Below are 14,836 nucleotides of genomic sequence, written 5' to 3'. Positions count from 1 at the left end.
GTATTTCTCACAGGATGGAGACTATCCTGGATACAGGGGAGGCTCCGGGAAAAGCATTCATCCTATGCTGGCAGCGCTTTTCTCAGAGGCATCCAGCGTGCATTTGGGGAGCTGGCCGCTGGGGCGCCCTAGTTGATGCGTTTTGAGACTGCTGGTTGTCTGGGGGCGGAGCCCTTTACTTCAACGCCTGTGCGTCCTCCAGGAACTGCAGTTCACCCTAAAGCGTAGTTTCTGTCGGCGTGCGCATTCGACGCCGGCCTCTTGCATCCTGGGAACTATTTTTCCGGAAGGAGAGTTTGTTCTAAAAGTCGGATCTGTTTCCGTCTGAGTCTGAATTGTCATCCTTCGCTGTTGACTTGGCTCTCGGATCTGTAGTAGTCTGAGGACAGGATGTTTGTCTCCAGCGCTGGGACGCCAGCCCCTCCCCCTTTCCCCCCACCCTCAACCCCCGGTCTGGCGGCCAGTTTCCCCGGCCTCCGCGCGCCCAGTGCTTTCTGGGAGTTGTAGTTCTCTGCGGGTGGCTGTGGTGCTTCGCCCTCAGCGTGGAGGCTTTTGTCGTCTCTGGGCCTCCGCGCGCCCAGTGCTTTCTGGGAGTTGTAGTTCTCTGCGGGTGGCTGTGGTGCTTCGCCCTCTGCGTGGAGGCTTTTGTCGCCTCTGGGAGTTGTAGTTAGCTGACGTTGGCGGCCTAGTTCGGGAGTTCCTGGCGGTCCGGTTCTGGTTCCGGTCCGAAGCTCCGGAGGGCACAATTCAGAGGATGCCGGCCGCAGGGCGAGCTTGAGCTGCACATCTGGGAGTCTGGCCACTTTGCGCCCCAGTCAGGTACAGGGTGCCCGCGTCCCGCGCCCCTAGCCGGCCGCGAGCGGCCTGCGGAGCCCCTCCACGCCCAAGGAGCTCGCCCGGGGCCGGGCCAGGGAGGAGCAAGCCCTGCTTCGTCCTCGACCGAGCAGCTCCACCGGGAGGTGCAGGGACCGCAAGCCGGGCTTTCGCCCCTGGAGTTACGCTACGGGTCAGGGAGGGAATGGCCGGAGTTCGGGCGCCCTGGACCCATCCAGCTCCCCGAGTCTGTGGCGGGGTGTGCGTAACGGGAATCTCCAGCGAGCACGACTGGGTGGCTTTGCTCATAGCACCTTTCTCTCCCTGTCAGCTCGGCCATTAGACGTTTGCTGACCCCCTCGCTCCCTTCCGTGAGCCATGTTTCAGGTAAGCTGGTCCCCTCTTCTTTCTGTAGTCAAGTCTTGGCAGTCACATGCTTGTTTGCTTTGGAAACTTTCTGCCTGACAGAAGACGCTGTCTCTTTTTTCCTCCGATGCTCGTACATAGAAGACGGACAGGACGCTGTCCAGACATGGGGGGAGGGGGGAGGGAGGGACGGGGGCTGTGGACATAGCCCAAGCCAACTCTTAAGCCTTATCCTTTCTTTTCCTCTCTCCAATGTTCGAATGAGGACTACTTTATGCCACTCACACTAGCCACCCCTCAGTCATTTATTCAAGGAGTTTTTGAGTCTATTTTCGCGGAGCAGATAGAATCAGTGGCTCTCAGTGTGTGTACGTTCCCTGGACCAGCAGTGTTAAGCATCGCCAGAGAATTTATTAGAAGTCCTTGTCCTTAGCCTTGAGTCTGAAATTTCGGGGTTGGGGCCTCTTAGTCTTTGAACAGTCCCTCTAAATGATTTCAGTGCATGTTAAATGTGAGAACCTATCCCTAACCTGCCCTAGATTTTGAGGATGCAGCAGTGATTAAAATAAACTCATAGAGTTTATTTTTCAGATACAACATAAAGTCTCTTTAGCAAAGAACACTGATGATTTTGTTTGGTTGGTGTGTACATGCTTGGCTGGCTGCTGTGGATAAAGCTCAACTATTCCAGATTCGTTTCTGATTTTAATGCCACTTCTAGAGCCTACCTGTTGTTATATCTGTCTTCAGTTTTACAGGCTTTTAAGTTTTGCTGGGATGTCCAATTTTCACCTCTGCTGCAGTCCATTGTTTAAGAAACAGCTTCTTTGACCAGTTTTTTTTTTTTAATTTAGAGTTCTTAAAATACCTGTCATACACCTGGTTTACTAGTCTTGGATCTTTTAAGTTCACCTTCATATCTCACTACTCAGGTAGGTCAAACCCAGGTTACAAAGATAGAGCTGGCTTGGGTGAGTGGAGACTTAAAGCCCATCTGTAGGTAACTGGACACCCCCTTACTGAAGGGTTGTCAGGAGGAAATGAGCCAGTTAGGGTGCAGGGTAGCAACGATGAACATTTAATTTTCCTCTAGTCCTTAAATGCTCCCCCACCTCCCACTATCATGATCCCAATTCTACCTTTCAAATCTGGCTAGACCAGAGGATGTACACATAGCAACTGGAAACACAGGGAATCCAGGACAGATGACCCCTCCAGGACCAGTGGTGAGAGTGGCGATGCTTGGAGGGTAGAGGGAATGTGGGGTGGAAAGAGGGAACTGATTACAAGAATCTATGTATAGCCTCCTCCCTGGGGGATGGACAGCAGAAAAGAGGGCGGGGGAGATGTCGGACAGTGTAACATGACAAAATAATAATAATTTATGAATTATGAAGGATTCATGAAGGGGAAAAATGAGGAGCTGATATTAAGGACTCAAGTAGAAGGCAAATGTTTTGAGAATGATGATGGCAACAAATGTACATATGTGCTTGACACAATGGATGTATGTATGGATTGTGATAAGAATTGTACGAGCCCCCAATAAAATGATTAAAAAACAATCATAAGCTAGAGCTGGCTTATTTGTGACTCTCCCTAACCTGTTGGATTCCAGCTTCAGAAATACTAAGTTCCCTCCTTTCACTCCCTGTTTATTCTTCAACTGTGACATTGCTAAAAGTGCCATAAAGTTTTGTAGTTATTTCTTCAGGGTTGTTGACAGTTGTCATAAACTCATGAGTGCTCCTTCATCTGAAGAGCACTGCTGCTATCTGCTTCATCCCATTCTTACCATGAAGAAATTCTGGCCAAATCACATTAAAATAGGTTGACACGAAGGAAAACATTTAAAAAATCACTGCTATTGAATCATTTCTGACTCATAGTGGCCATATAGGACAGGGTAGTATTGACGCTGTGGGTTTCTGAGACTAACTGTTTATGGGAGAAAAAGCCTCTCTTTTCCTCAAGTAGCAGCTGGTGGTCTGAAACTGCTCACCTTGTGAGCAGCCCAACATGTAACACACCATGCCACCAGGACTCCAGGAAAACACATGTTGCATGTGAAACACAAAGGAAGAGTCCTCACTCTTGAAGTGCTGTAACATCCTTAAGACTTTTTATAGTCAAACAAGAAGTCCATATTGGTAATGTGCATAATTTACTGATCTCTCACCAAATTACTTCAGGATAAGTTATATTTTTTCTTTAATTGATATTACATATAATTATATGTAGTTATCGAAATATATATATATGGCTTCTAGTTAAATACATTAATTATTTGAGTGACATTACTCAGATATCTCCCATGGCCACTGATACATGCTGTTCTTCCTGACTTCATTCCTTGATCAGGGCATTTTGGGAACAGGAGTGCTTGTTGTGGAGCTATCTGCTTATCATTTCAGGGGTCAGTGACATTCAGAGATGTGGCCATAGACTTCTCCCAGGAGGAGTGGGAATGGCTTCAGCCTGCTCAAAAGGATTTGTACAGATGTGTAATGTTGGAGAACTATGGCCACCTGGTCTCACTGGGTAAGTATTGCCCCTCATCTCCCTCAAGTCAGAATTTGCCCTTTAGGGTGGTGGTTATGAATCGTACCTGGCTAAATTTTCCCAAAGAAGGTATGGTTTATTTGTTTGCTTCTAGCTTTTAAGATTGTAGCTTTATGTAATCTTTAGACATCTTTCTTTTTTAAATTTAATTTTATTAATTTATTTTAAATGTTTTATTAGGGGCTCATACAACTCTTATCACAATCCATACATATATTACATCAATTGTATAAAGCACATCTGTACATTCTTTGCCTTAATCATTTTCTTTTATTTTTTTCCCCCTTTTCTTTTTTTACATTTTATTAGGGACTCATACAACTCTTATCACAATCCATACATATACATACATCAATTGTATAAAGCACATCCAAACATTTTAGACATCTTTCACATTTACATCTGACATTTTTCTTGATGGCCTCTCTTTTCTTGGAATTCAAGGACGATTTTCAGTTTATCTCATTTTCTCTAAGCAGGTCTTTCCATTTCTAAGCCAGAAGTGGTTTCCTTATTGGAACAAGGGAAAGCACCTTGGCTGGGAAGAGGAGATAGAAGAGGCCTCCCTTCAGGTGAGTGAGATACAAGGAAAATATTACATACTCACTAGTCAATGAGACAGAACTACTTTGTAAATGTTGGCTGGAATGTTTCCCTTTAGAGAGAGAAGAAATGTGTAGGTTGGGAACTTTGATCAACAGGACCCCCATAAGGGACCCCTTCACATCTAGTTAGTAATCTTCCTTCAACTCTCATTTTCTACATTTTCCATTTTATCACAAATAGATGTGTCCTCCTTTCTTTCTGTTGTTCCCTTTGTTTGGCTTCTGTCTTTCACATCTTTTTTCTGAGTTCCCTTTCTTCAAATTTGCAGATGTGGCCTAAATATATATATTTTTATCTTGCTGTTCTGTGTGACCATTTTAGAAAGACTAATTTATTATTCTTTGATTAACTGATAGGCTTGTTTTAATATTCATGTATCCTCTTATCCAATCTTGCTTAGACTTTTTCTTAGATGCTATAAAGAGTGGAAGACACACATAAGTACAATTAGTCATTATGGCTTAGTAAGATACTAGTCTTTAAATCACTTGCTTTAGAAATGCTCAACTTTGCCATGTTGTAATTAAGTACAGAATGAATTTTCAGTAATTCCAACTCATAGCATACCTACAGGACAGAGTAGTATTGAAGTGTGGGTGTCTGCAGCTATAAATCTGTGCAGAAGCAGAAGGATATAGCTTCCTCCCAAGGAGCTGCCGGTGTGTTTGAACTGCTGACCTTACAGTTTGCAGCCCAATTCATAGCACCCCTTCCTGCACCCCTGGGTTTGTTAATTTTGTTTTAGGCCTGGATAATTTGGAGGAGCATAGTAGTAATAGAAACATAAAAGACAGAGAAAGGACTAGTTTGAGACACCTGGTAGTAGATTTGTTTGGAATATGGTTGGTATGAGTAGAGGATGGTACTTCTTAGTGAAGATATGGAGTTGGCTCTTGGAGTAAATCTTAGGGAAAAAATCAGATGTTGCTGTGGGAATTTTTTAAAAAAATCTTATATTAATAAGCAAAAGTAGAAGCCATGGATTTTTGGGAAAGTTCTCTGAAAACACTCTTCTTAGGTTGACAATAAAGTCGATGATGAAGCTCTTTATATAAGAATGGCCCTGCTCCACTTGTGAAGGGTATGGACAGTGGATCCATGAGCCTAAACATACATTCGGATTTTATGAAAAGTTTCTTAAATTCCTTTATTTGATTCTGAAATAACCCTCTAATGGAGGTATATGGACTTTTGGAGGGTGGCCCTGTGGGTACAAAGGAGAAATGTCTGTATTTTGCAGCTTCTTGGAAAGAGTGCTAAGGTACACCACCATGGAAACTGAGCTCTGGTCTGGAGAGTGGTAGCAGTTATAATTACGTGCTCCAGAGACCAGGAGGAAGTAGGGAATGATATGGAAGGAAGATACTGATGTGGATCAAAGTCATGTTTTAAGATGGAACAAATGCAAGAAGACACATGTTCTGTGTATCTATCTTTCATTTAAAATCCTTAGTATAGTCTCTCATTCGGAGAATAAACTTGGTAAACATAAATTGTTTTAAAATATTAAAGCTTTAGTTTCTCGATAGATAATTTGATTAGTACAGTTATAAATAGAAAAAGGGGAAAAGGAAATGACATTGTTTTTAGCAAAAATTCAGGAAGATCTTGATTATCACAATTCCTTCTAATAAGTTTTGCATATACAGTTTTCTGTCTTCAGAGACACTACAGCTGAATTGATGGACAGAAATAAACTCACAAATCCTTAGATTAATCATACTGCCATCAAGTTGCTGTTGATTCATAGCGAACTTATAGGACAGGGTAAACCTGCCCCTCTGAAGTTTCTAAGACAGTAACTGTTAATGACAGTAGAAACCCCTGTGTTTCTCCTGCAGAGCAATTAGGGGTCTTTAACTGCTGACCTTGCAGATCGCATCCCAAAGTGTAACCACCATGCCACCAGGGCTCCGAGATTAACCCTAGTAGCCTCAGAAACTTTAAATTTCATAGACACATGAAGTTAACACAGATGGAATGACAGTTGACTTTTTGCAAGCTCACACTTTGAAACTAAAAATAAAATCTGGAGCTGAGACATGGAGCTATTTTATAATTAAGCAGCACCCCTTCAATGCATAAATGGCGGTTAAGATCTGATTTCTTAAAGCTAAACAAATGATGATCAGCATTGCCCATTGCCCTATCCATGATTCCAAATGGAAGACTTTTGCCATGCCTTTGATTCAACCAGGTTCCAAGTTAGTGTCCTTTAAGTTTCCCATGCTTTCAGAGAACATCATGTAAACTACTTCTTGTGGCTGTGAATCTCTCCTGGTATTTATCATAGCTTTCCTGTTCTCAAAGTTTCATTAGCTGAAAATGACTGCCTTCTACAGCAAGCAGACATACCTGAACATTACTAAGGACGTTCTGCAGAAGTGTGCTGAACTCATGGCAGTTCCCTTCCAGGCGAAGAACTTTGAGACAAGGACAGCAAGATCTCTTCACTGAGACCTTAGTGAGATGCCAAGTTCTGGTTGAGGTTGAGTTCAGGCATACTCCAAATCTGGTTCTTGGAGAGATTCATCACGACTCTTTGTAGCTGAGGGCTACAAAGTTGAGGTGGTTGATTCTCGGAGAGGCTCAGGGTCTTGAGAATAGAGGCATGCCCCAAAGTAGAAGGTAGCTCTATCAGGTGGCAGTTATTTAGACTTAGGATCTCTAGTTTTTTTCAGATTGCATAACTCATTGTGCAGAAAAGTCAGTTTGTTGTGTAGGGAGAAGGCTCTTCAGCAGAGTGAACTTATCAGCCTAGGTGGCAGGCTGTGCTGATCTTGTTGGACAAGTCGATGGTCCTGGGATTGCTTGTCAGCTTCTGTGACTAGGGAAACTGTCAGCCCGCAGTCCATGAGCCCTGTTTTCTGTAACGTTTCCAAATGACTGCGGAGGCCCTTAGTCCCCATCCGAGTGCCCAGGTCCCAGGCCACTTTAGTTCATAGACCCGTTCTGCTGAGTAAACCGAATACCTGTGTTCCCCATAATGAGCTGCCTGGGCTTCCCACCTGTTCTTTTTAAATGTAGTTAAAGTCAACAAAACAAAATAAAACTAGTATAGCTATACTAGTATCGTACAAGATAAATTTGAGGAGAAAAACATTACTAGAAGTAAATAGGGTCATTTTATATCAATATTCAATTCATAAGGTAGATATGATTCAAAACATGTATCATAGGCTCAGAATATATATAACACTGATAAAAGTAGAAAATTTGATAACTCAAAATCCCAGCATTTTTGTTGTTTTACATATTCTTAGTTTTTTTTATGATAATATTTGACTTTATTTCCTTGAGCTGCCCGTGGTAGACAGAGTTCTCTAGAGAGATAAAATCAGATTGCTGATAATTATATATATGTATATATATAACACAAGAAATGAACAGTTAAATTATAAACGGATAGCTATATAAGAAATGAGCAGTTAAGTTATAAACAGATTGATATATAGTACAAGAAATGAACAGTTAAATTATAAAGCAGTACAAATGGCTCAGTGTGACTCACTCCCATGAGAAAGTTATCAGGCACTAGCAGTCCTTCAAGACTTGAGGGCCTTCAGGTAGTCCTCTAGAGAGAGCTAGGCTATCCCAGCACAGGCAACAAACAGGAAGGCAGGTCACCAGCCATCAGCCAGGTCACCAACTGTCAGTCCTCAGCTCCAGAGATGTAAATTTCCTTCCTGTGGTCTTAAAGGGACCTCAACTTACAGTGACACAGTCCACAGGCTAGGCGTCCCACAGGTAGTGTGTCCTTTAAATTGAGGCACAGAACAAGCAAGGCAGCTGCAAACTGGTCCGATGATTAAAGAGCGAGAGACAAGAAAGGTGAGGCTCACCGAGCCACTTATCTCTCTGCCCTTCAGTTAATCCCACTTGTGTTTATCAGCCAGCCTGGCACAATAAACTATCTCACTGCCTTTTGAAATTTTCTGTTAAAGTCTCTTACTTCATCACTTTTCTATTAGTCTTAGCTACTCTACCATTTAGAGCAAGTTCCTTTTCTTTTTTTTTTTACATTTTATTAGGGGCTCATACAACTCTTATCACAATCCATACATATACATACATCAATTGTATAAAGCACATCCGTACATTCTTTGCCCTAATCATCTTCAAAGCATTTGCTCCCCATACTCAGTTTTAAAAACCTCACTGCAGGGCCGGGCTTAAAAAACAAACAAACAAACAAAAAAAACCTCACTGCAATTGAGTTGATTCTGACTCATAGTTCCTTGTAGAGCAGGGTGAAACTGGCCCTGTGGGTTTACAAGACTATAAATCTTTATGGGAGTAGAAGGCCTCACTTTTCTCCTGCAGAGGGACTGGTGGTTTTGAACTGCTGGCCTTTTGGTTAGCAACCCAATGCATAACCCACTACACCACCAGGGACCCTTAATTGGATAGACTAATAATAATAATAATGAGGGTAGAGATTTGGATAATATGAATGATTTCTCATTGGAATCATACATATTTTAATCTCTGGTCTCAAAATAATTAGGTTAGACCTGAATATCATAAGAAAAATTCTTCCATGTATTAAAGTATATTTTTAAACCAAAAAATTCATTGAACAACAAATAAATCTCTAAAGGACTCCAGGAAATATTTTGTGTGGAATTGTAATGAAAATAACACATATTAAAATGTAAAATACAGCAAAGTAGTATAGAAGAAAATAATAGCCTTAAATACTTAAAATTGGAAATTTATGAACCAAGTATCCATTTTAAAGGACTGGAAAAGAACAGCAAAATCCAAGGAATCTAGATGGGTGAAAGCAATTAAAGGTACAAGTGGAAATTAATAGAAAAGTACAAAAGACTCAGTGTTCCCTTAAAGTCTTTAGGTGCCACAGTGGACTAAGCAGTGGGCTGCTAACTATCTGGTCAGTGGCTAAAAGCTGCTGTGTGGGACAAATGTCAAGCTGTTTGCTCCCATAAATATTGACAGTCTGTGATCCACAAGGTCCCCAGCCTGGGAAGCTCCCAGGGGTAGTTCTAACCTGTCCCACAGGGTCACTGTGAGTTCACCTAGACTCACTGGCAGTGAGTTTAGTTTTGATTTTTTTCATAGGATCACTATAAGTAGGAATTGACTTGATGATGGTGCTTCTATTTATGTAATTTTTGTAGAATGTCTATTTAATCTTAATTTTTGAAGAATATTTTCACTGAATATAGAATTCTGGGTTGACTGTTTTCAATACTTGAAAATGTTCCATTGCCACCTTGCCGTCAGAGTTCTAATAAAAATCCACAGTCATTGTAATTCCAAATGATCATAATTGACATTCTGCTTTTATAACTTGAGCCTGGTTTTCTTGGTGGTGCTTTCTAGTCATTCACCTGGGAAATCGTGTCAAGTATTGTATTGAATCTATTCAATTAACTTCAATAGCTGTTTCAAGTATCATAAATATTCAGGTTAAACTGGTGTGCTTCATACTGTATTGCACTTCCCAACTAGTATCATGAGTGAAACCTTTCTAGATAAAGCCTTTTAAGAAAATAAATTTGTTGCAGCAGATTTTTATCTGTAATAAACTTATTCTCATGTCTCATTAGTTAGTTTTTTTCTGTTCTTTCAGTCATCATATGTATATGCTCAGCTTCTGTAGAGAATTATTATTTATATCCTCAATGCTGTTTAGGTAATCAGTGGATATGGAATTGGTTTATAGAGGACTCATCATTTTCTTACCTACTTTTTCACGGACTCTGCAATACTAATCGTTTGTGTATCTGTAGTGGAATTTGTATACACATACGTAAATACAGGGAGCCCTGGTGGCAGAGTAGGTTGTGATTCAGTCTGCTGAGAAGTTAGCCGTTTGAACCCACCAGCCACTTATGGGAGAAAGATGATGCTCTCCGTCCTTGTTAAGATGTGCCATCTCAGGAACCATAGGAGCAGGATTAATTTTGGCAGCAAATACATTTTAAATAAAGGTGAGAAAGACAAATTGCCTATTCCTCCCAATTTCTTATATACCTGATAGTTCTATGGGTCCTTTTCTTCAGTTACAAATATGTAATATTCCATTATTAATATCTCATGAATATATTAAATGTATGTTATCTCATTAGTATTAAAATTCATGAGGTGCACAGTTGCTAACGAAATGGTAAGCAGTTCAAGCCAACCAGCTGCTGCAAGGGAGAAAGATGTGTCAGTATACTTCTGTAAAGTTTTACAGCCTTTGAAACCCTGTGAGTCAATTCCTTCATGCACTGGAAGGTCAATATGTGTTGGAATTGACACAACAGCAGTGGATTAGTTTTTTAATTTTTATTCACACATGTTTTTTTTAAATTTCTTAATTTACATTGAGATTTCACAGTCATGTATACAACTATGAAAGTCATGTAATTGATGAGTTTTTTCAGTTTAACTATGTCACTAAAAAAGGAGTGGTTTTATTTATTGTCTATTTTTTTTATAATGGTCCAATAGATATAACAAAACACTCGCCAATTCAGCATTTCTACATGTATCAATTTATCACATTGTGCAATAATCATCATTTATCTTTTTCCAAGTGATTCTACTACCCTTCTCCTTAACTCGATGTCTATAAGCAAAACATTCGTTTTGATTGTTTTCTGTTTGTTGTAGAAATTTTAGGTATTAGACCCTTATTGGATATAAGGTTCTGAAGATTTTTCTCTTAGTGTGTAGGTGTCTCTTCTCTGGGTTGACAAAACCCTTTGATGTACCATAAAACCCCACATTGAGGTATTGGTGGTAGCAGCAGATTTCTTGACCTAAGTGTAGGAGAACTGACTCCTGCTCCCAGTCAGTGTACTTTATATGCAGCCACCACTCAACCTTTAACGGAGGCCTGTCACTGTGGTGCTGTACAGGGTCCAGTGGAGGTTGCATACCAAGAAAGACATGGAAGAAAGCCCTGTTGAATAACTTCTGAAAATCAGCTAATGAAAGTCACAGAAGTTCAGTCCCAAACTCATCATCTGGTTGACCGAAGACCGGGCAGTGTTTCATTCCATTGTGCAGCGAGTCGCCTTAAGTTGGGGACCTCGTCTTCAGTGCCATGGAGTCAGTTCCAACTTACGGTGACCCTATGTGCTCTGGAATCAGAACTACTCCTTACGGTGTTTTTAGCTGTTTAACTTACAAAATAGATCACCAGGACTTTCTCCCTTGGAGCTGTTGGGTTGATTAGAATCACAAAAATTTTGCTTAGAAGTCAAGAGCTACCCATTTGTGCTATCCAAATGTAGATACTTGCATTAGGTCACAGTGACCTGTTTTGTCTTCTGCTGTTCCTGATTTTGTTATAATATCTGACAATCCATTGTTGCCAACGAGGCCTAGCATATGCTTGTATTTCCTTGTAAAAATCTTAAGGATTTAGGTTTTACGCTTAGATCCTTGACCCACTGAAAATTTTTTTTGTGTGTGGGTGTGAGTTTTGAATCCTAATAGTTTTTTCTGCATGTGAAGATCCAAGTTTTCCAGCACTGTTTATTGAAGTGATTCTTCCTTCCCCGTTGAATGAATTTTTCTTGTAAAAATTCAGATACGCATAGATGTACAGATTTATTTATGGGTTTTCAATTTCAGTTCATTTGTCTGTGTATTATTATACCTGTTTTCATGACTGTTTTTGCATGTTTTTTTTTTCACTGTGGTTTTATAGTATCTTTTGAATCAGGAAGGGTAGGTCCTCCTACATTATTTTTTAAGTTCACTTTAACAGTGTGGGTTCCCTTTCACTGTTATATAAATTTGATGGTTGACTTTCTATTTCTGCAAAGAAGGCTGTTGGCATTTTGGTTGGGATTACATATACTCATAGAAAAAATATTTGCTTGGTTTTTTGGTATCTTTCAGAATCAAATAGTGAAATTGAGGAACTTCCTACAAAAAATGATTTTTATGAAGATGAGTCATATCAGTATTTGATAATGGAAAATATTCTAAGCCAATGCCCTGAGGATTCAAGTTTTACAAGCAGTTGGAAATGTGTGGCTGGTACTGAGATGCTGCAAAGAAGTCAAGGATGTACCAGGCAAGTGGCAGTCTCTCATAAAAAAAGCATAGCTCAACATATGAGCATTAATACTGTGAAGAGGCCATATGGATGCCAGGAATGTGGGAAAACTTTCAGTAGGCGCTTTTCCCTTGTGTTACATCAGAGAACTCACACTGGAGAGAAGCCCTATGTATGCAAGGAATGTGGCAAAACTTTTAGCCAGATCTCAAATCTTGTGAAACATCAAATGATACATACTGGAAAGAAACCCCATGAGTGTAAAGACTGTAACAAAACATTCAGTTATCTTTCATTCCTGATTGAACACCAAAGAACACACACTGGGGAGAAACCCTATGAATGTCCTGAATGTGGAAAGGCCTTTAGCCGTGCCTCAAACCTCACTCGACATCAGAGAATTCACATGGGAAAGAAACAATACATATGTAGAAAATGTGGGAAGGCCTTTAGCAGTGGCTCAGAACTCATTCGCCATCAGATTACACATACAGGAGAGAAACCTTATGAATGCATGGAATGTGGAAAGGCATTTCGCCGTTCCTCACACCTTACTCGACATCAGAGCATCCACACTACCAAAACACCCTATGAATGTAATGAGTGTTCAAAAGCCTTCCGTTGCCACTCTTTCCTTGTTAAGCACCAGAAGATGCATGCTGGAGAAAAGCTCTATGAATGTGATGAATGTGGTAAAGTTTTTACTTGGCATGCTTCCCTTACTCAGCATATGAAAATTCATACCGGAGGAAAACCTTATGCATGTACTGAGTGTGACAAAACCTTCAGTCGGAGCTTTTCCCTCATTCTACATCAGATAACTCATACTGGAGAGAAACCGTATGTATGTAAGTCATGTAACAAATCCTTCAGTTGGAGCTCAAACCTTGCAAAGCATCAGAGGACACACATTCTAGAGAACCCTTATGAATATGAAAATCCATTTAATTACCAAACATTCCTTACAGAACAACACATCCACATTGTAGAGGAAGCCTAACAATGTGAATGATTAAAGAAAAAAATAATTACACACAAGCGTTTAATGCCTTACTTTGACTAGAAAACTCTTGGAAAGAAGCCTTATATTAAATGTGTTCAGATTGAAGACGTGGTTCATACCTTATTCAGTATTACTGAAACCCTTATGGAGAAAGTCCCAAGCAATATGTAGGGAAGCATTAATAGACACACATACACACCTTGCAATTTCAGATTAGATCAATAAATATTAAAAAGTATTTTTATCTTACAGAACTCCTTTAGGTAATGACTTCATACCAGAAAAAATTTGTACCTGAGTCCAATAAATGTAAGGACAGAATTCATGGAAAAAGAATGAACTTTATGAAAGGTTTCTTCTCTCCTGGACATCAGAAAATTTATACTGAAACAAAATCACACAAACAGTCATTGAGGATGGCCATCATATACTAGGCAGTACTTGTTCACTCAAGGGGGAAACAAGTTCTTATAGTAGAGAAAGCAATTTTATAGATGAAGTGCATATGGATGAGTTCCTGAAATATTTAAACTTTCATGGAGAATTATAGTGAGGAAAAAACCATAATAGGCGCAATCTTTGAGTTCTGGGAAGCCATACTGGAGGGTTGTTTTTTTTTCTTTCTTGGGGTGGGAGAGTTTTGTTTTCCTTTTTTTCTTAAAGCATATTTAGAAGTGTTTGAATAAATCTCGTAGTTTATAATGAATTAATATTTCTCTTGTATTTTTTTCACAGCATGTGGGTCTGAAAATGCAATTGTCACTATATCAATGAAGAGTAGTAGGTGTTTATAGAAACATAATACAAACAACTATAGGAATGTTTTTGGTATAAATGCGAGATAAGATTTTAAGTTTGAGAAAATATTGGATTTAAGGTAATGGTAATCCTTAGTTTATTCTTAGTTATAAGTAAAGGAATTTCTTAATCGGTCTAAACTAAATATATATAGGAGTCATCACAAGAAAATGGCAAAGTAAGTTTTCCTCATTTCATTGATAGTGAAAATAGTCCTCTAAGCAAGTATTAAAAACTTCTGGCATTGTTATCTCATGCTGGTGTAGTAGAAATCGCATATTAGTGTTTTTCCATTTAGGAGGCCAGATGTGTGGATTCAGGGTGCCAGCTCAGGAAGAAGGGCCTTCCTTGTCTCTGAGTTGTTTCTCCTGGGTGACCTTCATATGGGTTGGCATCACTCGTGCACTCGCTCAGCTTTGCTTAATGTTAACTTCTCTCTCATTTCGGAAAAGATTCATTCAACAAATGACCTACCAATCATACTTTATTAACGAACTAAAGAAAACATTACTAATTGAAGCTAAACAATTGGCTATCTAGCAGGGAAGCAACAAAACCCACTTGGAAGAAGCATACCAACCCGTGTGATCCCGAGGTGTCCATGGGATCAGGTATCAGGCATCAGAAGACCTAAAACAACCATTTCGATGTGAATGAGGTGAGTT

The 14,836-nt window shown here is 40.1% G+C and overlaps 1 protein-coding gene and 1 pseudogene across 1 annotated transcript in view; one reads left to right on the top strand and one right to left on the bottom strand.

Annotated features, from left to right (window-relative positions):
* The first annotated feature begins 637 nt into the window (after window positions 1-637).
* Window positions 638-14,836, top strand: part of ZNF10 (zinc finger protein 10) — a 57,077-nt gene continuing 42,878 nt past the window's right edge. Inside the window, exons 1-5 of the mRNA XM_075534613.1 lie at window positions 638-819; window positions 1,145-1,200; window positions 3,594-3,720; window positions 4,218-4,313; window positions 12,211-13,364. Coding sequence (XP_075390728.1) covers window positions 1,192-1,200; window positions 3,594-3,720; window positions 4,218-4,313; window positions 12,211-13,364 — 1,386 coding nt within the window. The 5' untranslated portion in view covers window positions 638-819; window positions 1,145-1,191. The remainder of the gene's footprint in view (window positions 820-1,144; window positions 1,201-3,593; window positions 3,721-4,217; window positions 4,314-12,210; window positions 13,365-14,836) is intronic.
* LOC142429040 (leucine-rich repeat-containing protein 57 pseudogene) lies at window positions 6,580-7,289 on the bottom strand (annotated as a pseudogene).

This window comes from Tenrec ecaudatus, chromosome 16, assembly GCF_050624435.1.
Source record: "Tenrec ecaudatus isolate mTenEca1 chromosome 16, mTenEca1.hap1, whole genome shotgun sequence".
Classification (NCBI taxonomy): Eukaryota; Metazoa; Chordata; class Mammalia; order Afrosoricida; family Tenrecidae; genus Tenrec; species Tenrec ecaudatus.
The sequence above is the reverse complement of the archived record's forward strand: the minus strand, read 5'-3'. Positions and strand labels throughout refer to the sequence as shown.